The sequence below is a fragment of the Hemiscyllium ocellatum genome, chromosome 21, assembly GCF_020745735.1.
Source record: "Hemiscyllium ocellatum isolate sHemOce1 chromosome 21, sHemOce1.pat.X.cur, whole genome shotgun sequence".
Taxonomy (NCBI): Eukaryota; Metazoa; Chordata; class Chondrichthyes; order Orectolobiformes; family Hemiscylliidae; genus Hemiscyllium; species Hemiscyllium ocellatum.
In genome coordinates this window covers 52,970,068-52,996,536 of record NC_083421.1, presented here as the reverse complement: position 1 = coordinate 52,996,536, position 26,469 = coordinate 52,970,068, and the positions used below count along the sequence as shown (strand labels likewise).

The following is a 26,469-nucleotide window of genomic DNA, read 5'->3' as shown; positions in this document are numbered from 1 at the left end:
GAGGAGTATCGCTCCATATTTGACCCTCAACAGAATAGACTTTTTTGAAGGAAATAGAACAACAGTGGGAAACATAAAACAGGGAATAAAATCTAAGAGAAGTATATCCTCATAAAAATAATACAATATAGACAAACAAATATACTGAGGACATAAATTATGGAGCAGAGGATGGCAAAGGGAAAATAAAGATTAGTGAAGTTGAAACTGGTTTGCAAGTCAAAGACAACCAAAATTAAATAATCAAAACCAGTAAAGTAACAAAATAAAACCTAGGATTGGATACACAAAAACATGGATATTATGAAAGGGTTAGATAGTACTGTAAAAAGGTGTTAAAGAAACGTAATACAACTCCTCAGTTCTGGTTTTGTTGTAACTATCAGAAAATACTGAAAAAGGACAGAGGTAGGGGTTCTTTCTGGTTGTTGACTTGATGACAGAATAGGTGGTGAAGATCCTAAAGGCTGCAGAGGAAATAGGAACCCATAAATAAAAGAAATTCACTAAAATCCATCAGAGCACTCAGGTGAAACCTCTTTTCCCAGAGAAGGTTGAGAACTTCCACAGGCAGCATGGAGCTGGAAAAAGGACAGCAGGTCAAGCAGCAGAGGAGGCAATGTTTCAGGTTGGGACCTTTCATCAGGACTGGGGAGGGGGAAGGGGGAATGGGGCTGAGAAATAAATGGGGGAGGTGGGCTTGGGGAAAGGCAGGTGGGATGGCGACAAGTGGATGCAGGTAGGTGGCAATTATGATTGGTCACTAGGAAGCATGGAGTGGATGTGTGGGAATGAAAATAGACAGGTTAGATCAAACCAAGGGGCACAGTGGAGAGGGAGGGCTGGACCTGTGATGAGGTTTTGGGGCGGGGGGGGGGGGGGGGGGGGGGGGGGAAAGAGATTTGGAAGCTGGTGAATTCTATGTTAAGGCCGTATGGTTGTAAGGCCTTGTTGCTCTGTGGGAGTCTTCTTACCTCTGCACCAGAAGATATGGTTTCAAGTCCCACCTGTTCCAGATATGTGTCATTATATCTCTGAACAGGTTGATTATAAAATACCTTTGGGGCTATTGTGACAGTATTGTGTTCTTACCTCTGGGCCAGGAGACGACCAGGATTGATGCCTCGCCTGCTCCAGGGAGGTATATAATATACACCTCTGATCAGGTTGGTCAACAAATATCTTGAAAACTTCCAAACTTTTCTCCCATCATGACCCATTTGGAGGTCTCAAAAGACGGATCGGCCACTTATGTTCACTGTTTAAAAAAGCAGAAGGATAAAGGCACCGTGCAGCTGTAAGCACTTGGTCAGAGCTCCATCACAGCCAATGGGTAGTCCCTGGCCTGGTGGTGTTATTGCTATTATTAACTCAGACCTGGGTTCAAATCCTGTCATGGTGGAGGGTGGAATTTGAATTCCACAATAATTTGGAAATAAAAGAGTTTAATGATGACCAAAAAACCACTGCTGATTGTCAGGAAAAACCCACCTGGTTCACTAATAGGTAAGGAAATCTGCCTAACTTACCTGGTCTGGCCTACATGTGACTCTAGACCCACAGCAAAGTGGTAGATTGTTAAACTGCCCTCTAGGCAGTTGAGGATGAGCAATAAATGCTGTCCATATCCCATGAATGAATAAAACAGAAATGCTGCTTAAAGTTCATGACTGTGAAGTTTCAGCTGGGGGGAGGAGGTGACGATCACAATTTAGGAGGTTATGGTTTACAATGTGAAAAAAATCCAAAAGTGGGAGGACACCGATGTGCAGCATCAATTCCAGCAGAAACCCATTAGGCCACATAACAAGCATGACCCAGAGCGTCAAGTGACTAATCATTTCAACTCTCCACCTTGCTCTCATGTCAATATGTGCCTGCTGCACTGCTCCAATGATGTTCAATACAAACTTGGCAAACAGCTCCTCACACTACATTCATAATATTCCAGATCAGAGAATCAGAGTCCCTACAGTGCAGAAATATGACATTTAGCCATCACACCTGCACCAACTCTCCAAAGAGCATTCCACCCAGACGTAGGCCCTGATCCTTCCCTGTAACCTTGCATTTACCATGGCTAATCCACCTCACCTGCACATCCTTTGACATTGGGAGAAAAACCAAAGCACCCAGAGGAAACCCATGCAGACGTGCGGAGAATGTGCAGACTCCACACAGACAGTTGCCCAAGGCTGGAAATGAATCCAGGTCCCTCATGCTGTGGGGCAGCAGTGCTGACCACTGAGCCACAATGTCGCCCCAAATGCAACAGTGAGCTCAACAATTTCAGACCATTAACTCTAGTTCTCTCTGGTTATAGATACTGTCAGGCATTTTTCAATATTTATTTCATATTTCTAGCATCGATACTATTCTGGTTTTAACTCATTTATTAGCTATGGAAAAAAAGAGATCAATTTCCACACACTAACATAGGTCTGAATCACCAAAGAACTATGAATATTTTTGTGCAGTATTTTCTTACCTCTTGCAATCTCAATTTGAAAGTGGCTGCACAAACTACATGATGCTTGGAAAATTGACTGGACCAAGTAAAATAGAAAACAGCTGGGCTTGCTTTTTCTCCTCACGCATAAAAGGCTAACTAACACAAGCTCTACTTTCTGAGCAGTGCAAGGATCAAACGCCTCAATGGGATGATAGGAACTGTCTTACAAAATTATCTTTTATTCAACTGATTCCACAATGGGTAGGACATAGCATATACAACTACACATAATTTAAACAGTACTGCTCTGCTGTTCTGTCAGCCCCTAAAAATCAATAGATTTTTAAAGATTTCCATGCAATTTATTCATGATTCTTTGAGCACTTTTATGTTTTCAAAAATATAAATACAAAATATGAATTTGAAAACTATCGAGGCCTTCAAAAACAAAAGATAATCCGTCTTTCTGGTAAGATAATGTTTGCCCCATTTCAGCCTTAATCAAAAAGCCAACCAAAATGAAAACTATGGATGAAGTTCCTTATGGACACAGTGTAAGTGTGCATGGAGTATTAGTAGTTTCCAGACACCATGTCCGAGCACGTGTTTTCTCCTGCTCATAACAACTGCAGTTTCCCGCATTATACTCCATCTGCCAATTTATTGCCCATTCACTCAACCTATCTACATCTCTTCAGCGTCTTTATACGCTCAAGTTGCTTTACTCCATAGTTGTGTTGTCTGCAAATCTGGCTACATTACAGTCAGCTGCAAATGAGACAAGGTAGATCTTTGTTGAAAGAATATTGAGCAACCCCAGCCTACTGCAAAAAACAAATACCATATTCTTATACAAGTGGATTACAAACAAAGCAATACCATGAATAAAGGAAACACAAACTTAGTTTATTTCATAAGATACAAGGTACCCTCCCCATATCACATAACTATCACATACACCAAGCACACAAACAGAGGGTCTTTCTCAGTTAAATGGCTCATGTAGAAAGACTGTAAAATTTCTTTTGAAAAGCTGTAGTTTGTTTCAATGGGAGTAAGTACAGCCAAATTATACTTGCGCCCTTGAAATGTCCCCTTCTTGGCTGAGTCAATAAACTCGATTTCACTGCTCAAGAACAGGAAGCTTTAGACCACGCATGAATAATTTCTGAGCAAAGCTCATGCATTTACTCATGTGTTCACTAACATGTGAACAATCAGAGAGGGGGAAATGCCCTTATCCCAACTCATCAAATATATATCAAGCAAGCGTGCTGGGCTAGAAATTAAAAATTAAAGATATTGCTGTGCAAAGTGCTTTCAAACATCAACACAAATGAATACATATCAAAAGAAGCAAGCATCTGACCTGGAAACAAGGTTATTGTGAAGATCAATTTAATAAAATTAGGAAGTGAATATTAACAACTATCAGCTTTCAGCAAATGGTTGGTTGCTAACTCAGCTGAATCAGAGTCAATGAATAAACTGTGACGGTATCAAATATCTTATTTGAGAAGCTAAAAGGCCCAAAATGGGTATTTCATTTAAAGCTCAAAAAATGTATATGGGTACATAATAAAGCAAGTATTTGTTGCAGTGATCAATTGCCACTAAATGCCATTGTTGATTGAAACCTGTTTAGAGAAGTGTCACAAGTCCTTTGCACGGACTAATACTGCTTAGCTCTGCAGCTAATTAAACAATTAAGTACACAAACACAATTTTGCATAAAGTGAGGTGTCATAATTGGTTGAAGTTATTGTCCAGCCACCAAGGCAACAACCTGTTACAGGTTTACACCCACTTGACAGAGCAGCAGTGGTCCCAGCACAAGACCATCTCTCACCTTCACTAGACTAAGTAATTACCTTCAATCCCTATTTTCTGAAGCAGAGAGCTCCTTCAGGAGGTGGTGTCTAAAAACAGCTAAAGGGTATGTAAATGGCTGCTCCTATTGTATCGGTCACAAGTAGAGAAGAACACAGGTGACCTGCGACACTGGCCAATGCATAATGTTTGCAGCCATTAAGGCTTTTAAAACAGATAACACAGAAACAGCTGAAAATGCTTATCTTCTTGTAATCAGCTGTGCATTATAAACAGAAAAGTTTCATATGTATTAAAGGGCTTTTTTTAAAAAATGGCACTGTTTTCAAAGTTGATTCATTATACCATCAAATTTAAACACCCAAATGAAAGTAACATTTTGCTCTGGACCTGCCTGCTCATAGTTTTCTATCTGACTTTACAGAATCACTGAAGAACATGTATATCCTCTATAGGTCTCATGTCGTTATACAAGCACAAAATCTCAAACTGGTAGTCAAGAGTAACAATGGCCTTTCATTTCAGCCCATCAATTACACTTTACCCACTCCCTTCTCTTCAGTAACTGTCTGTCTATCCAGTCAGTTCCTAAAAGTCTCAGTAATGTAGAGGCTGTTCAATACATTCGCTTCAGTAAGTCACTAATACCTGCATGCACTGGTTTTTCTTTAAACAAGTACCAGTAACATTCATGTGATATTTAAAACAAAGCTGGTATTTAGATCCTAACCCACCTAAAGTGGGAAATCACTACATTGGTACCCCAGTGCCACAGTTAGCATTAGCTAGTCTACCTGAGCCAGAGACCTGATAGTTTAAAAAAAGTTAAGCCAACATAGGTGCAGAGTTTCCCTCTTCCTTTTGCTTCAAATGAGAACATTTATTGTTTTAAAACTGATCTTAAAACTAAATTCCAGTTACTAGATGAAATGGTAGCACAACATAGTTCAATATTTTTGTTGTTAAAAAACAGATACTATAAGCATTGTTTACCAAGATAGTATTTAGTCAATAATGTTTACTTTAAGCCAGATAAGAGCTTCCTCCTTTTTACTTTTCACATTTTAGCAAGAAACACTTTACCGGCATTCATAACACTGCCCCTTGAATGAGGCTCAGCGTTATAGACAACAATGCTTTCCCTCTTTTTGGTGCAACTTTTTGACAAGAATGCTCGTCTCACAATTGCCTTCCTATTTCTTTACCACTGTAATGAATTTTGTGCAACTCTCCCTCTCTTCTCCCTTTTACTTTCTCAGTGTTTTTGTATTTAGTGATGTTAGTAGAGTCACAGAGATATACAGCACGGAAACAGATCTTTGGGTCCAACTCACCCATGCTGATCAGACATCCTAAACTGACAGTCCCATTTGCTTGCATTTGGCCCATATCCTTCCAAACCCTTTCAAATCATTTATCCATCCAGATGCCTTTTAAATGTAACAACTGTACCAGCTACCACCACTTCTTCTGGCAGCTCATTCCATACATGCACCACCCTGTGAAAAAGTTGTCCCTTAGAAACATTTTAAATCTCTCCCTTCTCATCTTAAACTAATATCCTCCAGTTTTGGACTCCCCCACCCTGGGGAAAAGACCTTGCTTATTTACCCTATCCATGCCCCTCATGATTTTATAAACCTCTATAAGGTCACCTCTCAGCATCCAATGCTCCAGGGAAAACAGCCCCAGTCTATTCAGCCTCTCCTTATAGCTCAAACCCTCCTACCCCAGCAACATCCTTGTAAAATTTTTCTGAACCCTTTCAAGTTTCACAACATTTTTCTGATAGGAGAGGCTAGAACTGCATGCAGTATTTCAACAGTGGCCTAACCAATGTCCTGTATAGCTGCAACATGACCTCCCAACTCCTATACTCAATACACTAGGCCAATAAGGGAAAGCATACCAAACACATTCTTCACTATTCTATCCACCTGTGACTCTACTTTCAAGGAGCTATGAACCTGCACTCCAAGGCCTTTGTTCAGCAACACCTGCTCAGACCTTACCATTAAGTGTATAGGTCCTGCCCTGAGCTGCCTTTCCAAAGTGCAGCACCTCACATTTATCAAAATTAAATTCCATCTGCCATTCCTCTGCCCATTGGCCCACTGATCAAGATCCCATTGTACTTTGAGGTAACAGTCTTCCTGGTCTACTACACCACCACCAATTTTAGTGCCATCTGCAAACTTACTAACCATATCTCTTATGTTCACATCCAAATCATATATAAAGTGATGAAAAGCAGTGGATCCAGAACCCATCCTTGTGGCACACCGCTGGTCACAGGCCTCCAGTCTGAAAAGCAACCCTCCACCATCACCCTCTCTGTCTTCTACCTTCGAGCCAGTTCTGTATCCAAATAGCTAGTTCTCCTCCTATTCCGTATGATCTAACGTTGTTAACCAGTCCATCATGAGAAACCTTGTCGAATGCCTTACTGAAGTCCATATAGGTCATGCTACTGCTCTGCCCACACCACAGATATTCAATTCTCTGGAACCAATCCAAAGTGATTTTTAGCTCCTGAGGATTTACATCTGTCCTTTTTCTTTTTCAGCCTGGGAACGGTCAATCTCAGACCCATCTTTCACAATGAGGTATTTTGACTCTCAGAGATCCTTCCAATCTTGTTTACTTGCTGACAAGTTTGGTCTTTTGAATTTAAGCATGAGCCCCTACCTATAATTCTATGCAGTGAATCTTAGAAAATTCAGCCTCTAGTTGCTGCTGCCGAGGCTGGCAGACTAACCCTGAGAGTTTCAAATTTATCTTAGAAGTCTTTCCCTTCTCATAGCATAGCTCCAGGGCAGTGTGAACCACATGGATCTAATGTCCAAATAGAAATATGATTAACTGTTCTTTAAACCTCTAAAGTAAAAGGACACCGTTTAAAGCAAAGTTATTAACAGCAGATATTATGAGCCCTTTGCAGAGACTTGGAGAATCAGTTTATCCACTGTTAGCAGACAGTCTGCTACCAATATCCAAAAATGAACTCCTTCACTTTCTTCCAAGTAAATTTTCTTGCTCAGAATTTTCTGCATTATTTCCCTATCACCGATGAGAAATTCACTAGTCTATAACTAATTCCAAAAAGTCAGGCTCCATTTAATCTCTAAAAACTGAAGCATGCAAGATTGCTGTCAGACAGACCTCAGATCACATGATCCTGTGTGTTTTACACTGAAGACAGTATGACAGTCTGATACCTTACCTTTAGATAAGATTACTTACAGCGTGGAAACAGGCCCTTCAGCCCAACAAGTCGACACCAACTCTCTGAAGAGCAACCCACCCAGACCCATTCCCCTACATTCAACCCTTCACCTAACACTACGGGCAATTTAGCATAGCCAATTCACCTAACCTGCACATCTTTGGACTGTGGGAGGAAACCAGAGCACCTGGAGGAAACCCACGCAGACACTGGGAGAATGTGCAAACTTCACACAGACAGTTGTCCGATGCAGGAATTGAACCCGGGTCTCTGGCGCTAACTAGTGCTAACCACTGTGCCACCGTGCGCCCACGGTTATAACTGTGGTTTTACAGCGAAGTACAAGACTTCCATTCTTCAAACCTTCTCCCTCCAGATATGATATTTTTAAAGTCTGAATTACATTTTTGGGTGATTGTGATATGATAGAAAAAAGTGTACACATTGCCTGCTAATTGACAGGATGAAATTGTTCCAGTTTTTGAAGCCAAGTTTCTCTCCTGTGGCACCGTACATACAGAAAAACCAAACCATGACGGATTACTTTCTACATTTTCAAAGGGAACGGACTTGAATTTGCTTACAGAGAGCACTGGCCTCTCACCAATGAAACATTAGGTGCTACATACTAAATACGCTGCTTTATGCTTTTTTTTGAAGATCACAGTAAAGATTGATTTGTAAGTTATTTAAGACACTAAACGGAATCATAAAAGCTGAAAGGGAACAGCATTAGAAGTTACTGTAGAGTCGGATTACAATCCTATTTGAAATTCACATTTTCTACACTGCCGCCTACTGTTGTTGTACTGGAACTGCATACAATATCTTGGCACCAGAACACTACTGTTAGTGTTTACATTCAACAATACCAAGGCATATGATTAACATCACTAATGTCAATCACAGTACTACCTACAGGTGTCAGTGGTCCTGCCTGTGAAAGTTAAAGAAAAACTTCTTCCCACTAATGAAGCTTGACATGAAAGAGATTTGAAAAATAACCCAAGATGGAATGTTGTATATAAGAGTTGAAAGCCAAAAGAGCAACAACTTTGTTCAGCGTAACTGATAATATTTTTATCCAGTACAGCACTACAAAGAGGAGGAAAATTCCTCACCTATAAACTGGCTTCTGTAGTTATGACACAGCAATACAACTTCTCTACTGCACCTCTTTATAATTCATATTATTCTCCAAAGGTAATCTCCTACAATCTAAAAATATTAATTATTTAAATATTGTTTAAATCTTTATAATTGTAAAAACCTTGGATCCATCCAAGTTATACCTCTTCCAGGCAACCACATGAAAAGGTGGCCCCAAAGGTGTCCTGGTCAACACACCCAAGTATCTTAGGCAATAGATACGACTGACTTAAATAAAATGCTTGTATGTAGTTACTAAATACCTTTAATTAAAATAACAATCCATAACAACAAACATTTGAGGAAACAAATCCTTCAGTCCAAAGTTGAACCAAGTCTCAGAAGATCAAATCATGTTGTCACATTCCCACTTTTCCTTCTTTCCGCGAGAAATACTCAACACAAAAATTTAGTATACAATCATGATAAAGCATGTCAAAACTCATCCCAAAGGCTGAGAGATTTATTTCATGTAGGTTTGCACTTGTGCCTTGAACCTGACACTCCAGCTGGGAATCTCATTCGGTCCAAATAACTGATGTGGGGAAAACAAAAAAATATATTCAAGTGGGGACGTGGGGAGGACAGAGAAGGAGGGGATGCAGTCAAATGGAGAAAGTTGGATACTTACTTTGCTCACACCCAGGTAGAAAATATACAAACCAAGGAACTGCAATTTCAGTTCTCTTCCCCTAACTGCCATTTGTATAATTTGACAATAAATAAAAGCTTTAAGCCACCAGTACTTGTTTTGAAACTAAGGGGAATGGATATTTACATTATCTCCAGAAGGAGATCTTGATCAGGTACTCTGATCTTACACATTTCAGCCAGATCGGTCCACTCTGAATGGCTCCTAAAAGGAAGATAACCGGTGGAAAGAAAATATCTTCCACCATCATACAACAACCTGAAGAAAGAAAAACATTTGCAAGATTGATGAGAACACAAATTTAAAATGGTGTCTTCGGCAAAGACAAGGGGCAAATCATATATAATGCAAAATGTGGGAGAGAAGTGAAGTATACTGGTTGCCACCTACTCCTAAATCCCCATTCCCCAAGTTCATTATTCAAGATCACCCAACACATTAGGCTTGATAGTTTATCCAGAATCCACACATGCAAATTAAAAATAAGAAACAGATACCATGTTTGGGCATGTGCTCTCAACACTTAGAAGTGTTTTCACCTTGCCACTTTCCTCAGCACACACTGGTACAGCTCCATCTCACCTTTTGTTGTCAAACTAACATATATGAGAAACCATCCAGTACAACAGACCCACATTTCACTCCTTGTTCTAGCAAATCATATGTTGCTCTTTTGAAATGCTGCCAGGCTCCTTCAATGGTATTAAAGCAGAGGATCAACAGAATCTCACCACCCCTGCTAAATTTGTCATGTCCATTACGTATCTGAATTTTAAAAGGCAGCATATTATGAAGTTTACTGGATAAATCATTTTAAGGACTTTTTCTTTAAAAATCAGAAAAGTGGGTAGTTATCAAAACCACTCAACACCACCTTAAAAATTTCAGTATTTGATGTAAACAAAATGGAGTTTGACTAATTCAATCACAATAAATCATGAGTCATAAAAGCAAAATACTGTTACACCCCTCATTGTATAGCAGCATATACTCAAACTCCATGAGCACCATGAGATTCACTATTTTAAAATGGCAACAAAATTAAATGAAAACACCCCACAGAGTAGAAATTTTTTTTAAAAATCTATCTACAGTGAGACTCAAAACATCACGCTTTGATCAATCAAATTTGTTTCTGATCTAAGACACATCATGACTAAAGTTTAAGCTCATATGCATAATGCAGAAGATACTTAGACTACAGTAAGTACTATTGATTTAACAAAAATAATTGTGTGGGAAATGCAGTTGAAATTGACTGGGCTCTACCAAGAGTTTTTGACAACTGTGAAAAGTCAATTCAGAAGACTTAAATGTCAATATGTCTGTAACAAATGGATTGCAGGATTTTTCTCCTCACCCCACATCCCCAAAACGTTAAATCAGTCCCATAAAATCCACAGTGGTTCCAATTAATAAAGAAGTTTGAAATTTATGAACAACTTTTCTCTTTCAACATTTGGAAAAATAGGAAAGACTTCTTGTACCTTATCAAAAATAGTGAAGTAATGCTAGGCAAAACTAGCATTCAAAACCAAACTGACAGCACCTGTGGAGAGATGGCAGAGTTAATGTTTCAGATCCAGTGACACTTCTTCAGAACGGTTCTGAAGGATCACTGGACCTGAAACGTTAACTCTGCTTTCTCCACAGATGCTACCAGACTTGCTGCATTTTTCTAGCAATTTCTTTTTTGATTCTGATTTCCAGCAACTGCAGTTCTTTTTTTTAAAAAAGGTGAAATTGTATTCTGGTTTAACCTTTACAATGGACTAGGTCAAAATGCCAAAAATTCATCCACACAACTCATACCTATGGTGGATCCATTTAGTTGACTCAATTATTTTCAAATTGAGAAGATATTATCCATTATCATATGACTGAAATAGTACAAAAGGGTAACCCCATTCAGGGTAACCCATTTTTAATCCAATATGCCTGTTCACACCTGTAGTAAGAAAGCAGGGTTTTGTTTCTAGGCCTGTGACTGTTCAGAACTGACACCAGCAAGGAAAAACAAGCATTCATGCTGAAGAAGAGGCTTCATTTTAGAGAGGGTGGGGAAGAGAGAAGGGAGAGGTGAGTGGATAGATCTTTCCTCCCAGTTGCTGACAGACTTATCCGGTTTCACCGGCAATTTTTGTTTTTGTTTCAGATCTCCAGCATCCACAGTTCTCCGTTTCATTTAATCCAATAGGATGCATATTGCACTTTCTACATACACAACTTGCACTTTTCATGTAATATAGTAAAATAATTTGATACTAAACCACACAAAGATTTACACAGGGCACTATTTAGAGGGCATGATTTAGAAATCAAACATTATTGAATACTAACTCCTGCCATAGATGAGAAACAAATGCATGTGCAACCCAGCTAACACTGCGGCTGTTAACACACATGCAACTACTCGGAATCCCTTTCTGATCGGCAGGCAGGAGTCAGTAACTTTGAAATATTCAAAAGCAGTTACTTGCAGTTATCTTTAGATCCAGAGACACTTTGCCTGCTTCACTAAAACACTTTATTTGAACAAGTGAACAAGTCAGACAAGTGCAAGGATTTCCTACATAGCTTGGCTAGCTCAATCCCAAGGTCATAATTTTGAGCCACATTAAGAAAAGTAATACCTAAAGTTTTTTGGGGGATTTGAGTGGATGGGGGTGGGGGGGTGGGGGGGGGGGGGGGGGGGGGGGTGTGTGTGGTGGGTGGTGGGTGGTGAAGCGGGGGTGGCATTAACTTTCTCCTAGGCACCTGATTTCACTACTGGAACAACCATTGTAACTATGTGTGCTTCTATTTTAAAGATTGCAAGCCTTTACTTGCAATAAACTTCTTCATCATATATAAAGCTTCAAAAGTAAGATTTATTGTACGGCAATCAAACTTAGAATGTGGAAGAAAGATATTAATCGAATGTATATTTATTAAGGAAACACATTCAAGATCTTTCAGAGTCATAGAGTCAAACAGTATGGAAACAGACCCTTTGGTCCTACTAGTCCACGGCAACCATGTTCCAAAACTAAACTCTCCCCACCCACTTGGCCCATATCCCTCCAAACCTTTCCTATTCATGTACTTATCCAAGTGTCTTTTAAATGTTGCAACTGTACCTGCGTCCACCACTTCCTCTGGCAGTTCATTCCACATACGAACCACACTTATAAAAAAGCTGCCCCTCATCCCCTATCCTGGGGAAAAGACCATGGCTGTTCACCTTAACTATGTCCCAGAGAAAAAAGTCCCCAGCCTATTGAGCCTCTCTTTTAACTCAAACCCTCCGATCTCGGCAACATCCATGTAAATCCCTTTTGCACCCTTTCCAGGTTAATAACACCCTTCCTATAGCATGGCAGCCAGAATTGTACGCAATACTCCAAATGTGGCCTTACCAATGTTTTGTACGTTGTAAAATGATGTCCCAACTGCTATACTCAATGCTGCGACTGATGAAGCTAAACATCATCTTCAACATCTGCCTGTGACACCACTTTCAAGTAACTATGTACCTACACCTCTAGGTCTCTCTGCTCAATAACACTCCCCTTGGACCCTACCGTTAACTGCGCAAGTCCTGGTTTGTCTTACTAAAATGCAACATCACCAATTTATCTAAATTATCCATCTATCATTCCTCAGCCCACTAGCCCAGGTGATCAAGATCACTTGTACTCTTCGATAACCTGCTTCACTGTCCACTATACCAAAGCTCCAGTGACTCCCTGGAAGAAAAATAAAACAAATGAACAAAAAAAAAGGCTTTCCTTAACCCTGTCCCCACCAACAACTCTTGTGGTAGGGACAAGGTATCAAAATGTGGAATAAGCATTCCATGACTCAGTCAAATACAACAGAAAACTAATAATCAAACCCCCGCTACTCCACCCCATTAAATATTCCTGAAACAGGGACAACAATGGTCTAAAATTCAGAGGGAATGGGTCCTCTATTCATTGCAAGTGAAAATATGGTTCTCCTTACATTGACCCCATCAAGCACTTCTGGGATAGGGACTGCACAGGATTAAAAAGCAAGTCCCCTTGGCTCTTTCAAGTCCAAAGTCAATACACAGGGAAAGTAAAACAGCCTTCTTCTTGGGGCACCAAACTCAAACTCAAACTGAAAACAAAAGAAAACCAACTAAATCAGAATATCGTTATCCAGGCTGATAATGCACTCCAGCCTCCTCAGCACCCACTGGTCACAAAAAGCCTCCAAAAAGAATCAGGGATTCCCAAGCACAAACTTAACTGTCAAAAAAGGAGCAGACAGTCAGAGCCAACAAGCTCTTCAGCCCACTCTCAGGATTTGTTGATGGCCATCTTGGTCAGGCTCAGGAACAAAGCCATGAGACAGTCTGTAAACTTATCCATCCCTCCCCCCACCAGGTACCCGCAGATCAGAGTGTGGAGCTGAAGTGCAACCAAAGTTTCAACAGGAGACCTTCAAAAAACTAAAAAAAAGAGGCTGGAAACAGAAACACAATGTAAATATGAAACAGTATCTCCTCCAGGCCACTGTGTGCACATGTGGTCTGACACCTGATAAATTTGCTCAGTTGCCAGTTGCATGGGACCAATGTGTGCAGCACGCTCCACTCCAGACCCCGGCATATGCAGGCAGCACACCAAAGCATGCAGGGGCAAGTGTGCAGCACCAGCTCATACAGATAGCTCCTGCGTGCCGTCCATAAGAGCACCAGGAGGTTATGCTCAGATTCTGAGGCATTGCATCACGGAACAGGGTCTGTGGTGTGGGGCTGACACAAAGTTCCAGAAGGACAGGTGTCAGTTCACCCAGAAATGCACTACACACCTGAGCTGCCTCAACAGCATGCGAGTTACCGGGGCCGAGTGCCTTGTCTGTCAGGTTCTGGGTGACTCAGGTCATGAACTGGAAGTGGATCCACACCATGACAGTCAATTTCCCCAGTGTCACCCAGCCCGCTCCTCCGCTGTCTAGTGGGTCCCTGACTCTGGTCAGCCCTGCATCCCAAGCACTTTTCTCCCCCAGCCCACGCAAACCCTGTTGTCCTGCCATTCCCAGAGGGGGACAGTCCGGGCACAAAAAACAACCTTGTACCATGACACCATCTCCTATCATCAAGCCATTTTTTTATCCAACTGGCTAGCTCCCCCTGGACCCTACATGATCTAACCTCACTAACCAGTCTATCATGTGGAACTTTGTCGAAGGCCTTGTTAAAGTCCATGCATACAATGTCTACCCGCTTTGCCTTCATCTCTCTTCTTGGTTACTTCTTCAAAAAAACTCAGTCATGTTTGTGAGACATGATCTCCCACACACAAAGCTATGCTGACCATCCCTAATCAGTCCTTGTCTTTCGAAATGCATGTAAATCCTACTTGTCAGAATCCTCTCCAACATCTTATCCACCACTGACGTCAGGCTCACCGGTCTGCATTTCCCTGCAGCCTTTCTTAACCAGCACGGTGGCACAGTGGTTAGCACTGCTGCCTCACAGTGCCAGAGACCCAGATTCAATTTCTGCCTCAGGCAACCATCTGTGTGGAGTTTGCACATTCTCCCCGTGTCTGCGTGGGTCTCCTCCGGTTTCCTCCCACAGTCCAAAGATATGCACATTAGGTGAACTGGCCATGCTAAATTGCCCGTAGTGTTAGGTTCATTAGTCAGGGGTGAAAAGTAGTGGAATGGGTCTGGGTGGATTGCTCTTTGGAGGGTCGGTGTGAACTTGTTGGGCCGAAGGGCCCATTTCCATACTGTAGGAAATCTAATCTAGTACATTGGGCATGGTCTAATCTTTCGGCATCTCACCATTGGCTGTCGATGACACAAATATCTCTGCTAGGGGCCCACAATTTCTTCCCTAGTTTCCCACAAAGTTCTGGGATATATTTGATTAGGTCACAGGGATTTATCTATCTTTATACATTCAAAGTTTGGGAGAAGATTTGTAGCTCGGGTGCTCGTTGTTGTGGTTCTGTTCGCCGAGCTGGGAGTTTTTGTTGCAAATGTTTCGTCCCCTTTCTAGGTGACATCCTCAGTGCTTGGGAGCCTCCTGTGAAGCGCTTCTGTGATGTTTCCTCCGGCATTTATAAATTTCCTCACCCATTTCCTATGGTTCCACACATAGATGGCCTCATTGATCTTTAAGGGCCTTATTCTCTTGTCCTTAATAAACTTGTACAATTCTCCTTAACCTTATCTTCCAAAGCTATGTCCCCTTTTTGTTCTCCTGATTTCCCTGTTAAGTGTACTCCTACACCCCCTGTACTCCAGGGATTCACTTGATCCCAGCTGTCTATACATGTCTCTTCCAAGATGTGAAACTTCCAAGACAAAGAAAGACTGGAACAAACATTTTTTAAAAATGTCAATTACTTTTGCTGTTAGAAGAAGCTAACTTAAAAATTGTGATACTGCTTTGTTATAATTCATTTCCATCTGCTAATTCTGTTGTAACAGACATAGTTATAAAGATACAACTTGAAAAATTGCATACTTCAGTGATAAAAAGAAGAGCTGCACTTAAAACCATCTACACTTTAAACAATCAAATGATTTTTGCACTGGCATTGTGTTTACACTTATGCAGTGCCACTGCATTTTAGCTGATGTGTTCCATACTGGTTTAGCATGTTGATGACCATAGGCCTGACAATTCACCTGTAATAATTTAGTCAACAATTTAGGAAAATAACAGAATGAATAATGGGTCAGTTAGAGTTTCAATCTTAGCACCACAATTTCTACACGCATAAAATGCTCATATTTTCTAACTAGCAGATGAATTAAGGATGAAATACTACATAAGGAGGTAAATGTATGCGGATACTGCCAACGAGATCCTTTAACAACTGACATTTATTTGGGAGGTTTCAATTTGTTACAACTTCGGTAAAATTAATAAACTGATAGGTTCTTTTTAAAAAAGTGATGGCTAATGCACTGAAGTTATGATTTATTAAAAATCTTTAGACAAAATAACATGCTGCAACTTTTTTTATTATGAAATTCAGAAGAATAAAGCAAGAGATAGCAACAGATTACTATTCCAGTCCTGGTTGGTGAAAAAATTGGCCAGAAAAAAAAATAATATTGATAGGTCACCTACCTTGTTAGACCACTTGTATGCCTGCAAAAGCTGACTATACAAGGGAGTTTTATCCTGCACCGGATCAAGGCTCAACAAACCACTGTTATGGAGAGGGTGACTCTCTGATGGTCGCCCCACCAGGTTACTCAGACGTTCCAACTCACTGAAAAATCAAAAGCAACAGTAGCCATCAGTTCATCAGCTGGACAGAAAAACATGCATGCAGTCATTCTTATTTCAAATCAACACATTCAGAAAAATAAATTTAAAAACCTTTTTTTAAATCAAACAGAAGAAAATGAAACCAAATGTTCAAACTTTGATGCGTTTGTCAATTTTTTTTGCAGTGCAAACATGGGGGTTTAAAAAAAAAACTGAAAACAACAAATGCTGGAGATCACAGCCGGTCAGGCAGCATCCATGGAGAGCAAGCTAACATTTCAAGTCATCTAGACTTGAAACATTAGCTTGTTCTCTTTCCATTAATGCTGCCTGACCTGCTGTGATCTCCAGCATTTGTTGTTTTCAGTACAGATTCAAACATCTGCAGTAATTTGTTCCTCCAAAATTTTTTAAAATTTCATTACAGTATTGGATACAGAACTGGCTTGAAGGTAGGAGACAGAGAATGGTGATGGTGGGGGGTTAGTTTTCAGTCTGGAGGCCTGTAACCAGCAGTGTGCCACAAGGATTGGTAAATGATCCACTGCTTTTTGTCATTTAAATAAAAATGGTTTGGATGAGAATGTAGTAAGTTTGCAGATGACATCAAAATTGGTGATGTAGTGGACAGCGAAGAAAGCTGCCTCAGAGTACAACGGAATCTTGATCAGATGGGTCAATGGGCCGAGGAGTGGCAGATGGAGTTTACTTTAGTTAAATCTGAGGTACTACACTTTGGAAAGGCAAATCACAGCCGGATGTATACACTTAATGGCACACTTATAACGCGCCTGGGCAGGTTAAGATAGGATAGTTAAGGTGTGTTTGGGATTTGGTGCTGCCTTTATTGGAGTTTAGAAGTCATGTTGCGGCTATACAGACATTGGTTAGGCCACTGCAGGTTGTTCTGCTATGACGACCATTTTGTTAATGCGAATCCGCTATAACGTGATTGATGAAGTAGGGGCGCTATTTCTAAAGCTCAAAATTTTAAAGTGTGTATTGGTTATAATGTAACTCCGGCCCTATTAGTTTAAATGATTTTCTTACAACATGGGACTGCATAAGGACAGAACTACTGCATTATAGCAGAGCAGACTATATTGGAACAATGCATGCAATTCTGTCTCCCTGCTATGTTGTGAAACTAGGAAGGTTTTGAAAAAGATTTGCAAGAATGTTGCCAGGGTTGGAGGCTTTGAGCTATAGGAGAGACTGAATAGGCTAGGGTTATTTTCTTCTCAGCGTCGGAGGCTGAGGGGGTGACCTTAAAGAGATTTATAAAATTATGAGTAGCATGGACAGGGTAAATGGACAAGGTCTTTTCCCCAGGGTGGGGTGAGTCCAAAACTAGGAGGGCATAGGTTTAAGGTGAGGAGGAAAAAAATTTAAAAGGGACCCAAGAGGCAACCTTTTCACACAGAGTGGTGCATATATGGAATGTGCTGCAGGGGAAATGGCGGAGGCATTTGGAGGAGTATATGAATAGGAAGGGTTAAGAGGAATATGGATCAAATGCTGGCAAATGAGACTAGATTAATTTAGGATATCTGGTCGGCAGAGATGAATTGGACCAAAAGGGTCAGTTTCCATGCTATATATCTCTATGACTCCACTAAAATCACTTAATACAAAGTAAAAGAGAGAAAGAGAGAGAGTTAAATAAATCACAGAGAATGAGACAGAAAATTAATTACAGTGGTAAAGAAATAGGAAAGCAATTGTGAGATGAAGCTTCCTGTCAATAAGTTGCACTAAAAACGGTAAAGCATTGTTCCATTAAAATGCATTCCTTGTTGCAAGCTATAAATCTCTATTGTAAAAACAGCACATCTCAGGCTTAGAAAGACTGTCAAAAACAGTTAATCCTCCAGTCAGATGTTACCACATCAACTGTTCAAAACACTTTGGAAAGGATATCTGCAATGAAATAACTCCGTTTTCCACATTTTTGGCAGAATCTCATAGGATCTGAATAACTTGAGCTATGGTAGAATTACACAATAAGTCCAGCAAGATCTTGCACCATTGAGAGCAACTTGCTGTATCATTTAATCAAGTTCTGGGCATTCAAACAACATTCTGGCTCAGCAGTGAGTTGCCTATTAAGGGGGATTGATGCTCATTAACAGCCATATTAACTGTGGATGGCATCTCCCTAAAAACGCCAAAAATTCTTGATAGAGAAGTCAGACTGGATACCTGACAATTTCAATTTGCTGAAATTGGTGGTGAAGAGCTTCCATATTGGTAACCCCGCAACAGCATTGGGGGGCATGATCCAAAAGCACCCCACATCCACAAATATTGGCATTCAACATTGGCCAGACTCAAAGAACGGTCTTGGTAGATCTTCATTTACAGCATGCTCCTGTACTTCAAGCTGCATCTTGGGGCACACAAGCAACTTGCATTGCAATACTGCAGCAAGGAACATGTTCGTTCAGGGAGACACTCAGCTCAGGGACTGAACCAAGCTGCATCTCCAGGCTGTTCACTTGTTGTCTTAGCATGAGTTTACATTCACCCTACATGGATTCACACAGCATCATCATTTAGTCTTGCCTTTTTGCATCTTGCCCCTTAGCCAAAGATACCAGGCACACAGTATTTCTGTCTTGCCTTGTCATTTAGCACAGATACAAAGGCAGGAAGCTTGTTATGGTTGTCAGTGATCCTCAGTCAAGAAAGATAGCATTCAGTCAGGGGTCCCTGGTACAGCAAGCCAAAGACAGCCTGCAATACCAGCCAGGGGCTTGGACACTGACCATCTCGAGTGGCTGGCTGAGGAGGTTAGGCTTCCCTCCACATCAGTAGCGAAGAGCTGAATGTGAGGCAGCCAACTACCATCCACTTTTACTCTTTCTAACCATCAATGGGCTGTTTACTTTTAAATTACTCATGGGACAAAGGCATTTTAACCTGCCCTAATTGCCTGGAAAGACAGTGGTCAGGTGTCTTCTCGAACTTCTGCAGTTCACATGCTATAGTTCCCAGGGAGGGGAGTCTTGGATTTGGACCCGGTGACAGTGATGGAATGACGATATATTTCCAAGTCAGGATGGTGAGTGGCTTACAGGTGAACTTGTTTGTGGTGTTCCCATGTATGTGCTGCCTCTTCCTTCTGCCTAAATGGAAGCAGTTGAGAGCTTGGAAGGAGCTGCCTAAGGACCTTTGGTGTATCTCTACAGTGCATCTTGTAGATAGTACACACCGCTGCTACTGAGCATCAGTGGTGGAGGGAGTGGAAGATTACAGACCTAGTTCACACTGGGAATACTCTCCATGTTCTGTAGCACTACTATCATGCTAAAGACTTTGAACAGAACTAGTATCTCAATGCTGGATAATAGGAGGTGCCATAGGCCATCAGCAGAACTGTACTTAATAACTATTAGTGACCTCAAAGCCTGATATATCCTCCACTCTACCACTATAATTAAGTCAGGAGATCACTCTGACTCAAATGAAGGTGCAGGAGTAGCACCTCACACACCAAAAATAGGGGTGTCAACCTGGTGAAGCCACACAGGACCATCTTCATTTCAAACAGTAGAAGCAGCATGCAGCAGAGTTGTGATCCCACACTAACAGATCAGATATAAGCTCTGCAGTTCTGCCACCAACAGTTGTGAATGGGGATGGAAAATTAAACAACTAGGAGTTAAAAGCTCCAGAAAAGTCCCAGTCTTTAATGATGGAATATTCCACACATTAGTACAAATGACAAGTTGAAGCATTTACACCAATCTTCAGACGGAGGGATCAGTCTCACATACCTCCTGAGGTCTCAGCATCACAGCCTTCAATCTTCATCAACTCAATTCACTCCATATGATATCAAGAAATAGCTGACGGCACTGGATGCAGCAAAGGCTTCGGGTCCCAGCAGAATTCCAGCATTATTACTGAAGACTTGTGCTCCAGAACTAGCTACACCCCTCGCCAAGCTGTTCCACTACAGCCACAGCAATGGCACCTATCTGGCAATGTGAAAAACTGCCTAGATTCATCCAATCCACCAAATGCAGATCAAATCCAACTCAACCAACTACTGACCTGCCAGTCTTCAACAGTGCTATCAAACAGTACTGGGCAGTAATTCAGTTACTGACACTCAATTTGAGTTTCCCACAATATTCAAGTCCTATCCTCATTACAGCCTTGGTTCAAATATGAACAAAAGAAGAAGTGAACTGCAGAGGATTGGTAAAGTGGCTGCTCTTGACATCAAGGTAGTATTGACAGAATAAGGCAAAGAGTCACAGTGAAGATAGAGCCAATGGGAATTGGCTAGGGAGGGGGGAGTGGAATACAGAAACGGAACTGGTTCAGCCATATAAATGTCCATGGAGAAGCTAGGAATTCTGCAGCAAGTATCCCACCTCTGCCTCCCCAGTGCCTGTCCACCACCCACAAGGCACAAGTCAAGACCATCAGGGAAGAATCCCCATTTGTCTAGATGACAAACTCCAAAAACACCAAGCTCAACACCATCCAGAACAAAGCAGACTCTTTAATCAACATCTTCCTCAAATGTATATGGGGATGCTCATCTGGACTAATATGCTGAGGAACTAACTACAAAACAGGCCATTTAACCTGGGTATTGTGCAATGAGAAAGGAATAATTGGAGAAGAAATTGTGACATCTCTTTTGGGGACAAGCCACTATAATTTAATAGAATTCTTCATCAAAATGGACAGCGAGGTAGTTGATTCTGAGACTAGAGTCCTGAATCTCAATGAGGGGAACGATGATAGTATGAGGTGTGAATTGGGCTATGATGGATTTGGAAATGTTACTGAAAGGAATGAGTGGAGAGGCAATGGAAAACATTCAAAGAGCAACTGGGTGAACTATAGAAATGGTTTCTTCCCAATTGGTGCAAGACAGCAAAGAGGACAGTGGCCAAACCATGGCTTACAAGGGCATTTAGAGACAGTAGTAGATTCAAAATGAAAAGCCATAAAAAAATTGGCAAAAGACATGAGGATTGGGAACAGTTTAGAAGTCAGAAAAGGAGGAGCAAGGAGTTGAATAATTTGGGGCAGCACGGTGGCTCAGCGGTTAGCACTGCTGCGTCACAGCACCAGAATCCCAGGTTCGATTCCAGCATCAGGTGACTACGTGGAGTTTGCACATCCTCCCCATGTCTGCCTGGGTTTCCTCCAGGTGCTCCCGTTTCCTCCCACAGTCCAAGGATGAGCAGGTCAGGTGAATCGGCCATGCTAAGTTGTCCACAGTGTTAGGTGCATTAGTCAGAGGGAAATGAGTCTGGGTGGGTTGCTCTTCGGAGGATTGGTGTGGACTGGTTGGGCCAAAGGGCCTGTTTCCACACTGTAGGGAATCTAATCTAAGCAGGGTAAAACAGAGTAAGCATGCAGGAACTGACTATGAAATTTTCTATCAGTATGTAAGAAGATTAGTTAAAACTAGTGTAGGTCCCTCACAATCAGAAACAGGAGAATTTATAATGGGGAAGAAAAATGTCTAACAAACTAAATTCATACTTTACTTCTATCTTCATGAAAAGGAGGACACAAATAACATACCAGAAGTTATGAGGTACACAGAGGGAGGAACTAAAGCAAATCTGTATTAATAAAGAAATAACATTGGGAAAGTTGATGGGATTCAAGGCCAATAAACACCCAGTCCTGATAATCTACCTTCCAAAATATTTCAGGAAGTGGCACCTTGAAATACTGAATGCATTGGTGCTCATATTACAAGATTCTTTAGATTCTGAAACAGTTCCTACAGATTGGAGGGTAACGAATGTAACATCACTTTTTAAAAAGGGAGACACAGAGAGCAAACGGAATTATAGACCAGCAAATCTGGTAGTGGGGAAGATGTTAGAATGCATTTTCAAGGATTTTATAGCACAGCACTTAAAAACTGTGGTAGAATCAGACAGTCAGCATAGATTTACATAAGTCTTGCTTAATAAATCTACTGGAAATCTTCAAAGGATGCAACCAGTAGAGTTGATTGGGAAAGACAGTGGATGTGGTTTGTTTGGATTTTCAGAGGGCTTGAGACAAAGTTCCACATAAAGTTAAATGTGTAAAATTCAAGCAGATGGGATAGGGAAGTGTACATGGTGACGGATAGAAAATTGGTTAGCTGACAGGAAAGAAAGAGTAGGAATGAATGGGTCTTTTCCTGTATGGTAGGCAATGGTTAGTGGGGTATTGCATGAATCAGTAAAAGGACTCCAGCTATTCACAATATGATTTAAATAGGAAACTAAATGCAATATCTCAAAAATTGCAGCTGACACAAAGTTGGGTGGAACAGTGAGCTGTGAAGAGGATGCAGAGATGTTGCAGTGTGATTTGGACAGGCTGATTGAGCGGCAAAAGCATGGCAGATGCAGTATAATCTGGATAAATGTGAGGTCATTCACTTTGGTAACTAAAATTGAAAGGTAGACTACAATTTGAATGGTTGTAAATTGAGGGGAGGGTGGACCCCACAAGATTTGGTTGTTGTAGGTAGGTGTACAGATACAGCAGGTAGTAAAGACAGCACAAAGAGAGGCTTTAAGTAAATAAACAAGGATGGCTTGCTGAAATTTTACAGGGCATTGATGAGGCTACACCCGAAATATTATGGAAAATTTTGCTCTCCAATTCTGAAGGTGGCTTACCAGATTGAATGCTGGGATGGTAGGACTGACATACAAGGAAAGACTCAGTCAGTCAGTTCGGATTATATTCACTGGAGTTTAGAAGAATAGTGTGCGGGATCTCAGTGAAGCCTATAAAATTCTAATAGGACTAGACAGGTAGTTGTGGGCAGGATGTTCCCATTGGTAAGCGAGTCCAGAACCAGGGGTCAGAGTGTAAAAGCAAACCTTTTAGGACTGAGGGAAGGAAAAACTTCTTCGTCCAAACTGGAGAAGCTGTGGAATTCACTACCATAGACTGTGTTTAAGGCCAAAATGTTACATGTTTTCAAGGTGGTGGTGGATATAGCTTTTGTGGCGAAAGGGATTAAGGGGTATGAGGATGGGCAGAATTAGGGTATCAAACTCAACGATCAGCCATGATCATATTGAATGGCAGAGCAAGCTGAGGATTCAAATAGCCTATTGCTCCTCCTTTCTTGCCTGTTTCTAAAATGACAGCCCAAATGACAAGAAAGCCCTCGGGTAGAACATGCTCTGCCTCAGAGCCAAGGTGAGTGCATAAATCTGAGATTCAAACATTTTGAATAGATTTTGCAGCATCCTGGATGTTAATTTGTTCCTGCTAGTCCCATTGTCATTTTAAAAAGAATTATCACGCCCAGTTGGTCACATTTTAAACATTTTCATAAAACAGAAAATGCAAGTCAAATTACATTTGGCCCTTACTCACTCCTACCAACTGAACTCTAGAAAAAAGAAAGAGGTCAATGGTTTGCAAGATAAATGCAAACTGCAATGGAGTACCATCATGCTTTAAAGAGGACAGAAAATGGGCGGTATGGTTGCTCACTGGTTAACACTGCTGCCTCACAGCACCAGGGACCCAGGTTCAATTCCTGCCTCGGGCAATTGTCCGTGTGAAATTTGCACATTCTCCCTGTGCCTGCATGGGTTTCTGGTTTCTACTTATAATCCAAAGAAGTGCAGGTCAGGTGAATTAGCCATGCTAAATTGCCCATAAAGTTAGGTGCATTAGTCAGGGGTAAATATCGGGTAGGGTAATGGGTCTGGGTGGGTTACTCTTCGGAGGGTTGACGTGGAATTGTTGGGCCAAATGGCCTGTTTCCATACTGTAGGGAATCTAATCTAATCTGAAAACAAAACAACCATGAACCTTAGTTGATATCCTTTTTCAAGGGAGGTTGATAACTGCTGCAACACACTTATAAGCTTATTTCAGTTGCAACAGCAGTATGTCCAGATCAGGCAATTGTAAGGCCTCTCTATGCTGCTAACTACTTCAAAAATGAACTTGTCAATTACTGAGTGATTAACAGGGCTACGAACTCAAATTATTAAAAATATCCCTTAGCCTTTTCAAGGATGGTATAGTCTGCTGTTCAGAGCAGATACATCAACTTCACAATTTAAACAATCTTTGGTGCCATATGCATTTCATAATTAACTCAAGGATAATGTTTGCATTTCTGAGGAAGCCATGTTCAAAACAACAATAGTCAAGAATTGAAGGTAGAGGGAATTTTTACTGCTTTAGATGTCAGAATTTTTAAATGCACTCTCACTGACAGCACTGAATCTACCCTTAAGATCCCACTTCAGTTGATAGGAATGACTTCTATTCATAAGTAAAACTGTCAACCAGCCTCAGACATATTAAAATTTTCCACTCTCATCTACACCCAATGTCTGAAAACTAAATAGAGGCATACTTTTGGCCTCTGCAATTGTCTACTATTATAACACATTAGCCATGAAGGAGTTCTTCCAACAAAAATTTACAGTAGGGACACTGTAGTGAAGTCAATAGTGAGCTTCTTAGAGGAAACCCAAAGAAACACTAAGAAATTAAAACAGTTTAAGTAATAAAATCACAACAATTAACCAATTTGATTCTTGGGATTATACCTATATTTAAACACTCTCTTCCCAACAATGCTGATTGATTGCTCCTTCTTTTCAACCATCAGTTTTGGTAATGGCAGTTGATTTTATAGTCCGCTTTTATTGTTAGCCTCAAATAGAAAGGCATCTCCCTTAACCAACCTCTTCCTGATCTAACACAGTTATAAAACAGTATTTCAGAAGTGTAATATTGTTACCAATATTATGGAGAAAAGAATGCTTAAGACATCATTTATTGTTGTCTCAACACCTAATTCATCACTCCAAATTTCTCATTACTTACCACCAGCAATTTTTCATCTTAACTTTGTCTGCCACTAAATATTTCTTCCAGATTATTTAGATTTTGAAGCTCCAAAACTATAAATTTCACTTTTATACAGGCCTTTTCTTGGTTCAACTAGAAATGGTACAAAACCTAAAACATCCCCAAAAGAAGAATTTTACTCTGCAATCTGGGAAACTCATGTAGGTTTATTCTTATCCTACAATATTAGTTACCTATGCCATATTGCAGTGATCGCTGAAGTATTTCACAAAGCTTGAAAGATCTGCAAAGAAATAAAGAGCTATGGGCTGTTGGGAAATGGATAATGAGGGGCTTAAGAAAGTAAATACATATCACATGCAGAGGACCAGCTCTAAACTATCTACCAAATTAATCCATTTTCAAATTCTCAGTCATTGCATTTCATTGCATGCAACAGGAACATTGCTTCACTAAGTCTAGGAACTAACTCTCATAGAATGCAATTTAGGAAACTGTAAAGTCCATGAGTAAGCTTCGCAGCTACATCAGTAAACACAAGCAAATGAAACACTCCTTTTTGAAAAGGAATCACTCCACAGCCACGACTCAATATTCCGGCTCTGCTCCAAAACTCAGCGCTTGACTTACTTCAAGTCCCTGTTGACAGCATGAAGATTCTCCTGAAAGTCGCTAACGAAAGCCTTTTCTCTACCCTCCAGACTCTCTTTATTCTTCATTCCATCCTTGAGAGTGTCAAAGACACGAGTAACACTGGACCGAAGCTGCTGAATGGCATTAATCGCATGAGCGAAAGCATCCAGATTTATCCCAACACTCAAAGTATCCGCCATCTTCTCACCGCTACCTAGCGACCATTTCGGTGCATGTTAATGACGAAACCAGCCAGTCATTGACGCTTTTTGATGACGAAAAAAAGACTGTGGTTCATGCTCAGTCCAGATGGACTACAACTCCCGGTATGCAATGCGGCGCCCTTTCTCCCATGGACAATTAGAAAGGATCAGTGAAGTGCAGCACCCAAGAGAATGCACCAGTTTCCACACAATTCATTATTTAATTCAGCTATTCACAGGAACTGC

At 40.9% G+C, this 26,469-nt stretch overlaps 1 protein-coding gene across 1 annotated transcript in view; it reads right to left on the bottom strand.

Moving 5' to 3' along the window:
* med27 (mediator complex subunit 27) overlaps nt 1–26,247 on the bottom strand; it is a 238,276-nt gene extending 212,029 nt beyond the window's left edge. Inside the window, exons 1-2 of the mRNA XM_060841477.1 lie at nt 26,018–26,247; nt 16,412–16,556 (exon numbers count right to left, since the gene is read on the bottom strand). Of these exons, the coding sequence (XP_060697460.1) occupies nt 16,412–16,556; nt 26,018–26,220 (348 nt within the window). The 5' untranslated portion in view covers nt 26,221–26,247. The remainder of the gene's footprint in view (nt 1–16,411; nt 16,557–26,017) is intronic.
* Between the last annotated feature and the right edge of the window lie 222 nt (nt 26,248–26,469).